The 16,166-nt window shown below is 44.6% G+C and overlaps 1 protein-coding gene across 5 annotated transcripts in view; it reads right to left on the minus strand.

The window, feature by feature from the left end:
• Zdhhc20 (zinc finger DHHC-type palmitoyltransferase 20) overlaps positions 1–13,601 on the minus strand; it is a 57,616-nt gene extending 44,015 nt beyond the window's left edge. For 2 of the 5 annotated variants that reach the window (XR_007832278.1, XM_051160631.1), the window contains exon 1: positions 13,362–13,600. Coding sequence is in view for 4 of the 5 variants with exons in the window: in XM_051160631.1 (XP_051016588.1) it covers positions 13,362–13,479 (118 nt within the window). In the remaining variant the exon portion in view is untranslated. Of the gene's footprint in view, positions 1–13,361 lie in introns of all 5 variants that reach the window. The other 3 variants (XM_051160634.1, XM_051160630.1, XM_051160633.1) reach the window with 3 other exon arrangements.
• Between the last annotated feature and the right edge of the window lie 2,565 nt (positions 13,602–16,166).

Below are 16,166 nucleotides of genomic sequence, written 5' to 3' on the forward strand. Positions count from 1 at the left end.
CACTGTAGACCTGGCTAGCCTCCAACTCAGAGATTTACCTGCCTCTGCTCTCATGTGCTGGGATTAAATGTGTATGCCAAAACTATCTGACACAAATATTATTTAAGATATGGTTAAAAAAAAAGTCAAGACATAATAATGCAAATGAGAACTTTGAAAACATAATGTGAAGGCTGAGCAGATGGTCGACGCCTGTGACACCAGCATTTGGAGGCTGAGCGTGTTATAGTTCTGTAACTTCACCACGTGATGGCAAAGCGGGTGGATCTCAAGTCCAGGGTACAAAGCAAGCCCTGGCAAGCCTGCAGTACACAAAAGACCCTGCCTTAAAATATACAGAGCAAACTCTTCAGAAATCCCCTACATTCTATATCTACATTTTCAACACACATAAAATAATTAGGAATTGAAGAAAGGCAGAACTACCAAGACTGCATCTTATGTTTCTTCTGTTAATGAAAATTAGTCTTGGGCTGGAGAGGTGGCTCAGAGGTTAAGAGCACTGACTGCTCTTCCAAAGGTCCTGAGTTCAATTCCCAGCAACCCCATGGTAGCCCACAACCATCTGTAATGAGATTGGGTGCCCTCTTCTGGTGTGCAGGTGTACATGCAGGCAGAACACTGTATACATAATAAATAATAAATGTTTAAAAAAAAAAGAAAAAAGAAAATTAGTCTTAAGAGCAACTTTAAATAATCAGGCATGATTATCTTCAGTATTAAGAATAAATATTGGAGCTGGGCATGGTGGTGCACGCCTTTAATCCCAGGATTTGGGAAGCAGAGGCTGGTGGATCTTTGTGAGTTCGAGGCCAGCCTGATCTACAAAGCAAGTCTAGGACAGACTAGGCTACATAGAGAGACCCTGTCTTGGGGGGGGGGGAGAGAATAAATATTGGAAGCCAGGCAGTGGTGGTGCATACCTCCCAGCATCTAGGAGGCAGAGACAGGTGGATCTCTGGTCTACTGAGCCTCCAGGACAGCCAAGGCCACACAGAGAAACTGTCTCAAAAAACAAAAACAAAACAAAAAAGAAAAAATACTGGGGCTGGAGAGATCGCTCAGCATTTAAGAGCACTTGCAGCTCTTCCAAAAGACCCAGCCCCCATCACAACTGTCTATAGCTCCAGTTTCAGGGGAATCTGATGGCCTTACACAGATATACCTACAGGCAAAAAAAGAAAAAGAAGAGGAGAAAGAGGAGGAGGAATTAAGCTGGGTGGTGGTGGAACACACTTTAATCCCAGCACTCAGGAGGCAGAGGCAGGAGGATCTCTGAGTTCTGGGCCTGCCTGGTCTACAAAATGAGTTCCAGAACACCAGTACTACACAGAGAAACCCTGTTTTGAAAAACTAAAAATAAGGTAAGTAAAAATAACTGTTCAATTAAATTGTTTTAGAATCCTCTGGGTTTCTGCATGTTAAAATCTAATTTTATTTTTGAAAATTTACTTCAGTGGTACTCCTAAAGTTTTCTTTAATTCTAGTAAAATTCTTAGAAAGGATATTTTTCCCTCTAGGTGCTGCTTGACTGGTCATTATAAAATTCTTTATTCCCAGACAAATTCAAGTCTGGTCATTGGATTAAATACCTGTGATTAATAATGTGCTATTCTAAACAAATCCATGAGCAATGGAGCCACCCACCACAGGACTGAGGCATTTTGGAAAGAGCTCTCCCTCGACCCAGTGGAGACTGCAGTTAGAACTCAGAGCTCTGAGGAACACACAAGGCAGGAATGTATAGTTTGTTTAAACAAACTGAGTACTAGGAACCTTACAAAAACATAGCTACATTAATTATTTACAATACTATGTGCCTGGGAAGAAATTCAAGAGTTCTCTCTCTTTTTAATTACTTAGAAGTTAAAGATACATTAGTTCCCTCAGGAAAACAAAAGCACATTTATCCCCAAGTAAATAGAAAGTACGAAGCTACAACTGATACTCTACTTAAAGTGAGATAAGAGGGTCTTACCATTTTCTCCTTTTCCGGAAATAGTAACTACAACAGAAGAAAAAACCAAATAAATATACTTTATACATTAAGTTTATTTCAAGTTGAATATATATCTTAATCTCATTTTCATAAAACTTCAAAAACATTCTTTATCATTAACAATATAAACACATTTAAAATTGTTAAGGCTTTTTAAAACTTTGGGTGTGTTGACAGATCTCTTTAGTGCTCCCTTAATTCCTCAGCAAGAATATGATTATTTTCTTTATTAGACTATAGTATACTTTACCAACCTCTTTCTGAAAACTATACTCAAAATAAACTTCTTTTGGGCCTGGAAGATACAAAACCCCAAGGACATGCACTAGATCCCCAGCACCCAGGCGTTGGAGGCTCACACGTACTGTAATCCTAATCCTGGGTATGTGGTCACAGGCAGATCCCTGGGTGGCCAGGAAAGCCAGCCTAACAAGCAGTACTCAGGACAAGGTGTAAGAGGCACATCTGGACAAGGCTGGATGGGAGCAGAGCACATTAAACAAACCACGGTAGATACTTAGTGAGGAAAGACATCCAAGACTGACCTCTGGCTTACACACACATTTCCTTTTAACTGATACACAGTAATCATACATATTTAGGGAAAGGGGTAATAACTCATGTATGTATGTAAAGATCTAGCAGAAGGAAATTACATGAAGGCACGAGTGGTCAAAATACAGGGAAGAAGTAGCCATGGGGAACTCATCCCTAATTAATCACATACACATACAACACAACCCTACACCTGAGGCTCAGGGCACATTTCAGAAGAGGGAAAAGAAAGATTGTTAGAGCCAGTGGACCAGAACCTCTGCTCTGAGTCTCTTCTAAAAAGAAAAAGGGGGCGGGGGGGAAGACACGACACAGAAGGTAGGGAGGAGGGAGTATAAATCTGGGAAGAGCCTGGCATGGTGGTATACACCTTTAATCCCAGTACTCAGGAGGCAGAGGCTGGTGGATCGCTGTGAGTTTGAGGCCAGCCTGATCTACAAAGTGAATCCCGGACAGTCAAGGCTACACAGAGAAACTGTCTCAAAAAAACAAAAAACAGAAAGCCAAAACCAACCAAACAAACAAACCAAAACCAAACCCAAACCAAAAAACAAAATAAATCAAGGAAGAATGGGGTTGAATATGATCAAATTTACTTTATATGTGGGGCTGGAGAGATGGCTCAGAGGTTAAGAGCACTTGCTGTTCTTCCAAAGGTCCTGAGTTCAATTCCCAGTAACCACATGGTGGCTCACAACCATCTATAATGAGATCTGGTGCCCTCTTCTGGCCTGCAGCTGTTACATGCAGGAGAACACTGTATATATAATTAATAAATAAATAAATCTTTAAAAAATTACTTTATATGCAATTTTCATGTAATAAAAATGTTTTTTAAAAACTTATTTACTTATTATTATGTATACAGGGCTCTGCCTGCACACCAGAATAGGGCATCAGATCACATTACAGATGGCTGTGAGCCACCAAATGGTTGCTGGGAATTGAAACAGGACCTCTGGAAGAGCAGTCAGTGCTCTTAACGGGTCAACTGGTCAAAATGCAGAGAACTAGCCACGGGGCACTCATCCCCAATTACGACACACACAACACAATACGCCTAAGGCTCGAGCACATTTCAGAAGAGGGACCAGATAAAACAGCATACTTTATAGCAAATCAGAATTCACATCATCACCACATCTGAGTCAAAGAGTCTCCTGGGACAAGTGGATAGGAGGCAGGCGAGGACAAGTCATTTAGCCCAGGGCTGTAGTTGGGTTTGGTTATGTACACACACCGCTTGTCATAATGCACCTGGCAGCCTAGCTCTTGCACCTGCACGGTCTACGCACACACATTCCTCTCCTAAAAATGCACCTAGCAACCACTGAACCCCTACGTCAGGGTAAACATACCCCATCACCCCATCTCTGAACAACAGTGTAAGTTTCCTCTCTCCTAGTAACAACTGAACTTGGCTTCTATTCAAATGTATTCCCAATGTCTCTGAGTAGGAATAACTGAAAGCCAACCTAGTCTGAACCGGTTAGAGTTACATGCTGTGACCCTGGGAGAATCCACTATTTTTTTTTTTTTTTTTTAATGTTGTAGAGGAGTTTATTAACTGAGCATGGGGAGAGAAGGAAAAGGGGAGGGGTACCCCAGGGAAAGAGAGAGAGAGGGAGAGAAAGAGAGAGAGGGAGAGAGAGAGGGAGAGAAAGAGAGAGAGAGAGAGAGAGAGAGAGAGAGTGAGAATCCACTATTTACTATCTTGTGCTTATATAAGATTGAGTATGCATACAACTAAAATCTCAGGTGTAGTAAGATAAAGGACATACATGCAGAAAAATAATACAACCCATCATCAAAACAGAGAACACCATCACTATGCCCCTTAGCAACCAAATTACCCTTAAATCCCATAAATAGAAGCCCTAAGTAACTGGGCCCTTTAGTATTCATTCACTTGGCCCAGGGTCAGTCTGGACAGTGTAACCCTCTATAACAATTTGCATCATCTGGTTTCTTTTTCTTGTTTTTGTTTTTGAGACAGGGTTTCTCTGTTTAACAGTCCTAGCTGTCTTGGAACTCACGTTGTAGACCAGGCTGGCCTCAAATTCAGAGATACACCTGCCTCTGCCTCCTGAGTGGTGGGATTAAAGGTGTGTGCTACCATTGCCTGGCTTAATTTTTTTCTTTGAATAAAGTGATCTTGCTACTTTTGAAAATCTTTGTGAACCTGAATTTCAAATATTCAGATAAGAGGTGGGAAACACTCAATCCAAACCAGTCAGGGAACCACCTAGAAAAACAATTATCCTCAGTGCATTCTATCTCAGCCTTCAGGCTAGGAATAGGTTGAACTATTCAAGTTGCTCTTCACAAAAGTGGTTTAGCTACTTTAGTTATGCATTTCCATACACAGTTTTGTTATATTTGTGTCTTTAAAAAGTCTCCTTGCAGGATGGAGAGGTGGCTCAGAGGTTAGGAGCACTGGCTGCTCTCATAAGGGACCTGGATTCAGTTCCCAGCACCCACATGGCAGCTCACAGCCATCCGTAACTGCAGTTCCAGGGGGTCTACACCCTCTTCTGGCATTGCATGACATAGTGCACACATGCAGACAAAACATCCACACACAAAGACAGTGAGGCCTCCTTGGCTTTGGTTAGCTTTATATTGGTCTTACCGATCAATCTGGGGAAAACAGACATCTTTATACTACTGTTTTACACTCCATGAATATGCGTTCTCCATTTTAGATTTTTATCCCATCACTATACAAAATGGTATGTATTTGTTAAGAGTCATTTCTAAACTTTTGTTTTTGATGTTATTAGGAAAACTATTAGTAGAAATACAAATTAGTTTTACTGACTTTCTATCTTGTCATCTTGCTAAATTCACGATTTAGTTCTAGTGGTTTTTTTGAGGAGTCATTAGAATTTTGTAGTAAATGATAGTCTAATACATAAATAGGTCATATCCTTTTCTCCTATAATGTATTTCTATAGTTTATGTACTTTAAAAAATTGTTTAGTGTATATGAGTGTTTTGCCTGCATGTATGTCTATGGACAACATGCATGTCTCGTGTCATTTGTATCAAAGTCCTCTGGAGTATGGATGTTTGTAAGCATTCATGTGGGTACTGCAGACTGAAACTGGGCCCTCTGAAGAGCACCCAATACTCTGTAAGTGCTGACCCATCCCTCCAGCCCACTATGTATGCCATTTTTGTTGTTGCTGCTGTCTGTGGCAGGGTCTATCTAGTCGGGACTGGACTGTCATGGTGTTTTATTCCATTGCATCAACAGAACCCATACTAAGGCAGAAGGCAGGTGCTGAGACACTTAACAGGACAAAAGGGGCAGCACAGCGGAGCAGAGGCGAGGAGCACTCCTACTTGCAGCACGGGTTTTGCAGTGATAATGCAGGGAACTCTGCAGGGAGTAGCCCAGCTCTACCTCTCTCAGGCATGGCAAGCAGCCTGCGCCAGAAAGGATGTGACCTTGAGTGAGACAAGCCACACTGAAAGGGCTTGGCTGCAGACTGCTGACCGCACTTGTCACAGCTGAGCAGCAAGTCCTTCCTCGAAGGCAAATCTTATACAGAACTCGGAGTCTACCAGAACACCAAGAAAAAGGAAAACTGCACCTTTAATCGATCAAAAGCCTGTCAGACATCATCTCTTAAGTGCTGACCAAAGCTAAAAACAATGACACAGCATCACTTCTGCAACATTCCTGCTCAAGTGTGCTCTATCTAATCTTGAGGAAACTTCAGATAAACCCAAACTGTAGGAGAGCCTACAGGGGCATGCCTGTGTTTCTAAAAATGCCACAGTGAGACCTCAGATTAAGACATTAAAGGACAACAGCTGTAGCCGGGTGCGGTGGCGCATGCCTTTAATCCTAGCACTTTGGAAGGCAGAAGCAGGTGGATCGCTGTGAGTTCAAAGCCAGCCTGGTCTATAAAGTGAGTCCAAGACAGCCAGGGCTACACAGAGAAACCCTGTCTCGAAAAACAACAACAACAAAACAGTATCAGCTGTAAAGTGTGAGCCCTTATTTTTATTATTTGCAGTGCTGTGGATCAAACCAAGGGTCTTGCACATGCTCACAGCAACCCTGTTTTATGAGCTTGGGACTCACTCTGTAGTAGAGACTGGCTTTGCACTCAGTGTATAACTCATGACTCAAACTGGTCTTGAACCACTACATACAAGTTGGCCTTCAAAGTCCACGACAGCCAAAGCCACATAGAGAAACTCTGTCTCAGAAAAACAAAACAAAACCCAAAACAAGTTGGCCTTGAACTCACAATCTTCCTGACACTGCCTGAGTGCTGAGGTTGCAGGCACGGACTAACTACCATGCCCATCTTTTATGTGTAGCCCTGACTGGATGGTGGAGGGGGTGGGGGAGTTATGCTGTTTGCAGAAAAGGGGACTCACGTGGAGATAATCACATTGTGCAAATTAAGCTAATCAAGAAAGAAATTCTTCTCTCATTTAAAGTTCAAACGTAACAGTATCAATAAACTGTCTGGGGTCAAAGGGGACTAAGAAATGTGATGTCAGGAGAATACGCTCAAATACAGCATACATGCACAAAAGCCGGGGAAAAGTCTTATCGTGTACAGTGAAGGGGCATGGCACCCACAGCTTACTCCCAAGCATTCGGAGGACAGTGACTGGAGGATGCGGTGGGGGGGGGAAGGAGCGACATGCAGGAGACCTGGGTGAGTCTACACCGAATTCTTCACAGTATTTTTCTCTACTTAAAGTGAAAGGCCAGACGTCGGCTCAGTCAAACAGTACTTGCAAAGCAGGCACCAGGCCCTAACTTCCACCCTGAGTACCTCAGAAGAAAACAATCAAGGTAAACAGGAAAATGAGGTTTCACCCACATGTAATCAAATCCAGGAACAGTGAGGCACAGGGGTGATTTTCTCTTACCCGATCTGAGGTTCTACCTTTACCAAATTCCAGATTTTAACTATTGTCTACTTCTAATACTGCATTCTTTTGCACTGCCAATATATTTGTCCATTCACTGGAATATATACTTTAAAAAACATGCGGTTTTGAAGCAGTTTTAGATGCCCAGCGAAACTAGGGAAAGGCGGAGTCATCAAGTGCCCCTCACAGCCAACTAATTATACATCTGAGGAGCAGGGTGTGGTAGTGCACACCTGTAATCCCACTGCTCAGAGGTAGCGGCAGACGAATCTCAGTGAGCTGAAGCCATGCTTAGTCTACATCATGAGTTCTAGGCAAGCCAGCCTACATAGTAAGACCCTGCATTTCTGTCTTTCTTGAGGCCCTGTTGTTAATTAAGAGCGGGAGAAACTCCCAAGGTAGAAATGGAATCTTGGCCTGGGTGGAGACGTAACATTCAAGCTGGGCTGGTTCAGTCACTGGCTAAGAGGCCTCTCTCCTCACTCACTTTAAGCCATGCTAGAGAGACAGAAGGAGTAATTAGTTCTTTAATGAGATACTAGATTTTTCTTCCCTTGTCCCTAAAATATTTACAGGTGGTAGGCATACAGTAGGGTCCTTAAGTCTGCCAACTTTTCTTCTTTCTACCTCTTTACCAAGCCTGCTTTTGTTAAGTCTGAGCTTTGGCCTCAACATTCTTGGCTTTCAGACATGTGGCCTGCCCCCATTTGCCTCCTCCAGGTGACCTCTGCAGTTTAGAGCCTGCCTGCCCTGTAGTACTTCTTTTAAACAGTAATGCGTTTGTCCTCGTGTTTTTATTTGAGTCTGTTCTTGAATTCTTTTATTGATGAGGCTAAGAACCACAAATTGGGGGGGGGGGGGTGTCAATTTCCTCTGTATCACTGTCTTTAAAAAAAAAAAAAAAGTCCGGGGAGGAAACAGAAGCTGTGGCTGAGAGGTCTTATGTAGCCTTGTCCTAGGCCTGGTTGGCTGTCCTTTTTATTACAGGCTCTAGAAATACAGCAATAAGCATAGTGCTCAGGTGAGAAACACAACTATGTCAAATAGTCATACATGCTGCTAAGAAAAAGGGGCTAAGGATAATCATGGCCAAGGAGGAAGCATTTACTGTACAAAGGGAAGTCAGAAGTGCCCTTTGATAGGTGACTGAGCAGCAATGCGAACAGACTGCTCCACTAGGAGGAGGAATGTCCCAAGCAGTTAGTTACAGGAAGTAGAAGGTCCTCAGGTCTGGGCTGCCAGGTAGCCTATTTGTTTGAAGCATAAGAAACAAAGTCACAGCAGTAGATCATGAAAACAGCTTAATTCACTGAGCAAATTGGAAAGGAATTGGAGATTGTGAAGCAGAGACTTAATAATCCTGACTTTGACTTTGAAAGATTCAATCTTGCTATCTGGGGGGTGGCAAGGAAATAGTATAAGGACAAGATACAGAAAACTACACATCTTTGATCTCAGCACTTATGAGGTAGAGGCAAGTGGAGCTCTTGTGAATTCAAGGCCAGCCTGGTCTACATAAACAGTTCCAGGCTAGCCAGTGATAGCCTGTCTTCAGCAGCAGCAGCAGCTTGTGTATATAATACGTGTTACGGTCGTTTCTATTGCTGTGATGAAAACACCACGATCAATTTGGGCAGAAAAGGGTTACTCTGGCCTAAAGTTCCACTTCATAGTCCATCATTGAAGGAAGTCAAGACTAGAAGTCAGACAGGGCAGGAGCCTGGAAGCAGGAGCTGATACAGATGCCATGAAGGGGTACTATATACTGGCTGGCTCCCTACGGCTTTCTCAGCTAGCTTTCTTGTAGAACCCAGGACCACCAGCCCAGGGATGGCACCACCCACAATAGGATGGATCCTCCCCCATCAATAACTAAGAAAATGCCCTGCACACTTGGCTAAAGCATGATCTTACAGAGGCATCTTATTTGAGGTTCCCTTCTCCCAGATGACTTTAGGATGTGTCAAGTTGACAAAAACTACCCAGTACAGTCATAACAAGAGTTTTAAGTACAGGAAACATAACAGTTATCTCTTGAAAAAACAAAATATAAGCTGAGCATGGGGGCACAAGGCTCCAATCTCAGCACTTAGGAGAAAGCAGGAGGGCCACCCTGGACTACAAAGTCAGGCCCTTGTATCAAAATAAATAAAAATTTAAAAGGCCAACCACTACACAATTCTTTTTTGTTTTAAAATGTTAATTTTCAAGATGTGGATCTCTACTGTATAGATATCTACCCTGAAATACAGTCATTTTATTCTTGACCTATTTCAGTATTTAAGAGCAGGTGCTTCTCTGCTCAGGACCCCTAGGTCTGCCCTGCTCCCTTGCTTACAGGAAGAGTACGAAGTGCTAACCATCTCGATTTGTAATGTGCACGTGATGGTGACGTGGGGGCTCCTTTTCTTAGACAGCACATATAATCCTGACACTACCAGCAGCTTAACACCAAAATTGCCACATTTTTGCAATATAATTTTCAAAAGAAAAAAAAAAATCAAGCTATGGGAAAAACTGTGAAAACTGGGTCAAAGTATTCCTGTTCTTACTAAAAAACAAGAGGAGATAAAAACAAAAACACTGGGCTGGCACGCACCTTTAATGCCAACACAAAGGAGGCAGACGCAGGAGGATCTCTGAGTGCCAGGCCATCCTGGACTACACAGTGAGACAGGCTCAAAAGGTAACAAGACTGAACCAAACTGGGGTCCTCTACAACAGCAACAAGTGCTCCGAACCACTGGGACATCTCCGGCTTCCTTTGAGAGTTATCTTACCTCATTAAAAATGTGAGGATGTTATGAAAGACACAGATATAGGCTCAGGAAGTACAGCCCTCCTGCCTAGATTTCTACTTGAAGGCCACTCACTCCTTGGACAGATGAAAGGCTGAATCATGTCATTTACTAAAAACTAACTTCTTTTTTTTTTTTTTTTTTTTTTTTTTTTCGAGACAGGGTTTCTCTGTGTAGCCTTGGCCATCCTGGACTCACTTTGTAGACCAGGCTGGCCTCGAACTCACAGTGATCCACCTGCCTCTGCCTCCCGAGTGCTGGGATTAAAGGCGTGCGCCACCACGCCCGGCTAAAAACTAACTTCTAAGGAATATACTCTATTCGCTCAAGAACATACACATGTCTACTCCTGCAGCTTAACATGACTGACAGAGTGTCCTGGTAGATGCTGGAAACCCAAAAAAAAAGCCGTATTAGCTAGAGATGTGCTCAGTGGTACAGTGCCCACCTGGCACAAGGAAGGCTCTGAGTTTGAACTCCAGCATGGCAAGCAAGCAAACAAAGCATGTTGTCTAAATTAGTATTCTCAAGTATCAGCTTTGGGAAGGAAAACAAGATTACAGGGAATTCCAAGCTAAAACTAAAGCTCAGGTTTATTCCTGGTTCTTCGCCTATCACACTCGAGAGATGGCAGCTTAGATGAATCACTTCCTAGTCAGTTCTGTTCTCGGTGATGTCCTTCCGCACGGCTCAGTCTCACTTCCTACATCTGCAGACAGACCCGTGTGTTAAGATACTGGGAGAAAGAGGGTAAAGGAAACACTCCTCTATGCCCATTAACAAACACACAGCACTTCTCTATTCGCATTCCTTTCCCTTTATTTGCTGAGCCAGAGTGGGTCAAGGGGCTTACTGCCAAGCCTGCCAACCTGAGTTCAACCACACCCCTTCTCACAGAGTAGAAACCAACTCCCAGAAGTCAAACTCCACAGAGAGACAGACGGACAGATACATACACACCAAATGGTAAAATAAAGGGATGGATAAAATCTCACTGTGGGTTGTTTTTGAATAAAAACTATTTTCAAGTTAATCTGTGCAATCTGAACCTAATTTACATGTCTAGTGTTCCTTAGGAACTTTAACTTCAGAACTACAAGGGCAAGAGTTGTGGGGGTCGAGGGTGGAGGCCCGCCTTTTAACCCTAGCAGAGGCAGGCAAATCTCTTGAGTTGGAGGACAGCCTGGTCTACAGAGCAAGTTCCAAAACAGCTACTGCTTACACTGAAAGACCCTGTCTTAAAAATAAATCAAAAAGAAACATTTAAATCTAGTCAGTTCTAACTTAACAATTTTAGCAAACATTTTGGTGGCCAGAAAGATGAGTCTAACTAAATCATTACATTTGACAAATTTACTATTTGTAAAGGTTCTATGATTCATTTTTCTGAACCTAGCTGTAGAGATTAACTGTCCTAAAACACACTGTTCTGTTTGGGCCACGTTGCTGGCTTGCTGACCTGAGTTCAATCTCAGGAACCTAAGGTAAAGGTGGAAAGAGAAAACTGCCTCCACAAAGTTGTCCTCAGACCTTCACAGGCCCAATATGTACCCTTGTACATGATAAACAAACAATAATTAGTTTTGTTTTGAGGCAGGGTCTCCCTACATAGCTGTCTGTCTCAGAACTCACTACGTACAACAGGCCTCAAACTCAGAAATGTGCCTGCCTCTGCCTCCCTAGTGTTGGGCTTAAAGCCCCAGCTGTTCTATTCTGAGTCAGGGCCTCACTGCGTAGCTCAGGCTAGCCTGGACCTCAGCCTCCCAAGAGCTAAGGTAGGGGGGTGTACACTCAGTTCCTTCTAAATCTAATGTTCTCAGGAGCAAAGCAATCTTCTGAAAGATGCTGTCAGTTGAAACCCTGCCACAAACTGGAGCAGCTTGTAAACAAGCACTTGGTTCAGAGCTGGCCAAACTCAGAGCCACAGTTGAGGTCTAGACTCTACCATCTGTAAGTGACCAGTTTTTCCCCCCATTCTTGTATTTAACATGTCCTTTCCCTCCAAGACTATCTGTCCTTCAGATAACTGTGGGCTCTGTCTGAAAATTAAAACCAAATCATTTTCGGGAAGCCACGGGGCTGTTTTTTCTTAGGTTTTCATTTGATAATAACGCTGGTGTGAGACAGAAAAGGGCCCGTCGATATAAAGCATACTCAAAGCTTACAGGCTCTCTCAGTATCGCAGACACCGTAATGGCCTCAGGGGTTTTGATGACAAGGAAATTTCCTTCCACATCAAAGACAACCTGTTTGAACCAATATGTTAAGTCTTTTAAGTATAATGTGATGCTATTTCTTTATTCCAATAAATAAGGTAAGAACTATATGGTAAAAATTAGATAAGGGAAACAGCAAAAGTAAAAATAAAGCAAAGCACTTAAAACTAAAGGTATAAAAAACACACACCTCCAAAATAACCCAGAAAAAACCTAATTGAGCTATGCACCTCTCTTTCAATTCCTTGTGCCTCAAAACAGCATTGTGTGTAAATCCAGCATTGAGACTAGAAATGAATATTCAAAAGAGGCAACCACTGCCCATGCCAGAGGCTGGCGCTCCCTGTCCGAGGGCTGAGCCCTCACTGCAGACCTGGGAGACACACCTCCCTTCCAGGCCCTGAAAGCCACTCTGCAGGCTATGCGCTTCTTCTCGCGCAGTTTAGAGAGAAACAATCTGAGAGAAAAAGATTTATGTGTGTGTGTGTATGTGTGTGTGTGTGTGTGTTTTAAGCCAAACTGACCTCACAAGCGGTCTCTGAAGGGCGATTTCTCTAGTTCCAAAGGAAAAGCCTTTGTGAACATTCCGTCACAGAAGGGTAGGCGCCCAAGGCGACCGCAGCCACCCGGAAGCAACGGGGGGACGTGGGCGGCGCGCAGGCCCGAACTCGGGACCCCGCGAGCAGCGAGCCGGGGGACCGGAACCCTTGGACAGGGACCCCCCCAGCCCCGGTGGGGAGCCGCGGGCCGGAACCCTCCAACGTGAAGCCCACCAGGCCGGGACGCGCAGGCCCCCGCCCACGGCCGCCCCGCGGGATAACAACGCGGCGCAGCGGCCTCGGCCTGTCCACCGCGGCCCAGCCCGCCGTCCGCGCCTCCCGTACTCACACACGCACAGCTCCACCACGTACGCGTAGTAGGACCAGACGACTACAAAGGTGATGAAGAGCACCGGAACCCAGCCCACCACGCGTTGGCAGCAGCGCCAGAGCGTCCAGGGCGCCATGTTCCTCCGGTGACCGCCTGGTCCCGCTCCCCACGGTACTGCAAAGCGCCAAAACCCCCGCGACTCCGACGCCAGCTCCCCCGCCCCTGAGGCGCGGCTGCCGTGAGCAAAGGCGAAGGGCGACGCCGAAGCTCCGCCCCTCCGGGCTTCAGGCCCCGGCCCGCCCCCGCTCGGCATCCCGGAGCTCCGCCCCTAGCCCCCGGAGCCCGGCTCTCCCCGTAGTGGGTGGGGCTCCCGGCCAAAAGAGGTGGGGCCCGAGGCTGGGGCGGGGCTTTTGCTTAAGCCCGCCCAAGGGATTTGTGGGTTCTCGGTAGTAGAGGGGAGAGAGTGCTAAGGGTGTGGGAAGCCCTCCGGGACTCGGTGATGAGAGGGATGAATCCTTAGCCACCATGTGTGCCTTGGGTCACCTCTGGGGTCTTCAGGACCCAGACAAGTTTGGCTTCTTTACATAAGGCCATGCCTCACTCTAGCGTGCGTCATAATGCACAACCATTAGAAATCATTTCAGACGTTATAATAAAATAGTGCATTTAGTGTGTGTGGATGGGCATGCTCTCCTTCGCCTGTGGGGTCCTAGGATTATGATTTTCTCCTTCATGAGGGCACTGGGATCAAACTCAAGTCAGGTTTCCCACAATGAGCCATCTCAGTGACCCCCAAGAGTGTATTTTTTTTTTAAAAGTTTTTGGAGGTTTGTTAGTTTTGTATTGTTTTTTTGGCACTGGGCCTGGTGACACACGCCTTTAATCCCAGAGCGCTCGGGAGGAAGAGACAGGTGGATCTCTGTGAATTTGAGGCTAGCTAGAACATAGTATGACCCTGTCTCACGGTTTTTTTGTTTTTGTTTTTGTTTTGTTTTCTTTAAGTTTAGGGACGTTTTGTCTGCTTGTATGTCTGTGTGCCACGTGGTTGCCTGGTACTGAGGAGACCAGAAAAGGGCATCAGAATCTTAGAACTGGAGTTATAGATGATTAAGAACCACTCTGTGGGTGCTGGGAACTGAACCCTGCTCCTCTGCAAGAGCAGCAAGCTCTCCTCTCCAGCCCTCAGCATTCTTAATTCCAACTCCTGCTACAATCATGGCAATTTGGGTTTTAGCTTGAGATTTTAATTAGTTCACTAAAGTCTCCAGGAAAAAGGTAACTGCTTTTTATAGTATGATAAAGACTTAGGAAAACAAGTATTGATGTTTAGCCACGGCACACTACTGTTTAAAGTGACAAAATGTGTGAAATAGTCTGACCTCAATTTTCTGATTACATATTAGTGGCAAAGTTGACACAAAATCTAAGGCACTAAGGTGGGTAAAATTCAGCTCGTTTTCTGCACTGCTTCAGCCTCCTGTGTGCTGGGATTAAAGATGTCATCCGACAGCCAGGCACGGTGGCGCATGCCTGTAATCCCAGCACTGAGAGGCAGAGGCAGGTGCATCTCTGTGAGTTCGAGGCCAGCCTGGTCTACAAAGTGAGTCCAGGACAGCCCAAGGCTACACAGAGAAACCCTGTTTTGAAAAACAATAAAATAAAAAGATGTTGTCTGCCACACCTAACTGTATAAGAATTCTTCTTTGTTCTTTTCAGCTGTGGCTGTGACCATCAGCCCTTGTCATTACTTGACTTGCAGACTGTGTTGCTCCAAGATCCGCCTCCATTGTCCCCTGGTGTTTTGCTTGCCTGCCTTTCCCTCTGCATCTCTTAGGTTGTATTAAAGCCGAACTCTACTCCGGTGACTTTGTCCTAACTAGTACATGTGTAATGATTATTTCAAAAAAATGTTGTACTCCTAATTACTGGTGGGGGTTAGGGGAGGGTGGCGTGGGTTAGGGCCTCAGCTTATCTTTGGGAAGGCACAACTCAGTGTCTATCGTAACTTTGAATCCAGCTAAATAGAATCATCTTGCCTATTATCCTTGCCTACTTCTCCCTTGAGGGGAGAAAGTATTTATTGAGAATCAGTGCCAGCTGGGTAAGAAGTATTTGGCAACTGTAAAATGAATGTTTGAAGGTTTCTGTCTAATGTTTCAGTCAGATAGTCTCTGATTTCTAAATGAGTGAGTGCCGCGTATGCCGAAAGATTTTACAAGGGGTATAGGAGATATTTCAGATCTGCTTCTTTGTTTTAAAGTCATCTTTAGGGCAGATTGTAAATCCTTTTTAAGGCAGGGTTAAGCACAGGGAAGCCCCCTGCTAACATTTCCAAAATGTGTCTGCCTTTGGTGTTCACAGGCACACATTAATTCATGCTCTTTGGCAGGGGAATGGTTGGAACCAGCATCCCAGACCCCTGATGTTCCTTTCCGGGCCCATGGGGTCATGCCATCCTTTCCAGGCCCATGGGGTCACGCCGTCTCTGCTGGTGCTTCCGGTTCAAGTAGGATCATCATGATCTAAGCAGAGAAACTGTGTTTGATGACAGTCATTCTGACCATGGGTGAAAGAACAGTAAAAAGAGAAAAAAGTCTTTAGACTAGGAAACCAATTGGGAGGCAGCTCCACAGGCGGGTTGAGGGCAGCCTGAACTTGGGTTGCAGAGAGAAGCTGTCCCAACCTTCAGATTACTCCAGAAAACAGCAGTGACAGAAGAAAATGGAAACTGAAAAAGACCATACCCTCCATTCCCCCCCCCCCCATTGTCCACACACATCTCATACCTGACAAAAGAAATAGAAGGGGTGGGGTGGGGGTGGT

The sequence above is a fragment of the Acomys russatus genome, chromosome 18 (assembly GCF_903995435.1).
Source record: "Acomys russatus chromosome 18, mAcoRus1.1, whole genome shotgun sequence".
In the NCBI taxonomy this organism is placed as follows: Eukaryota; Metazoa; Chordata; class Mammalia; order Rodentia; family Muridae; genus Acomys; species Acomys russatus.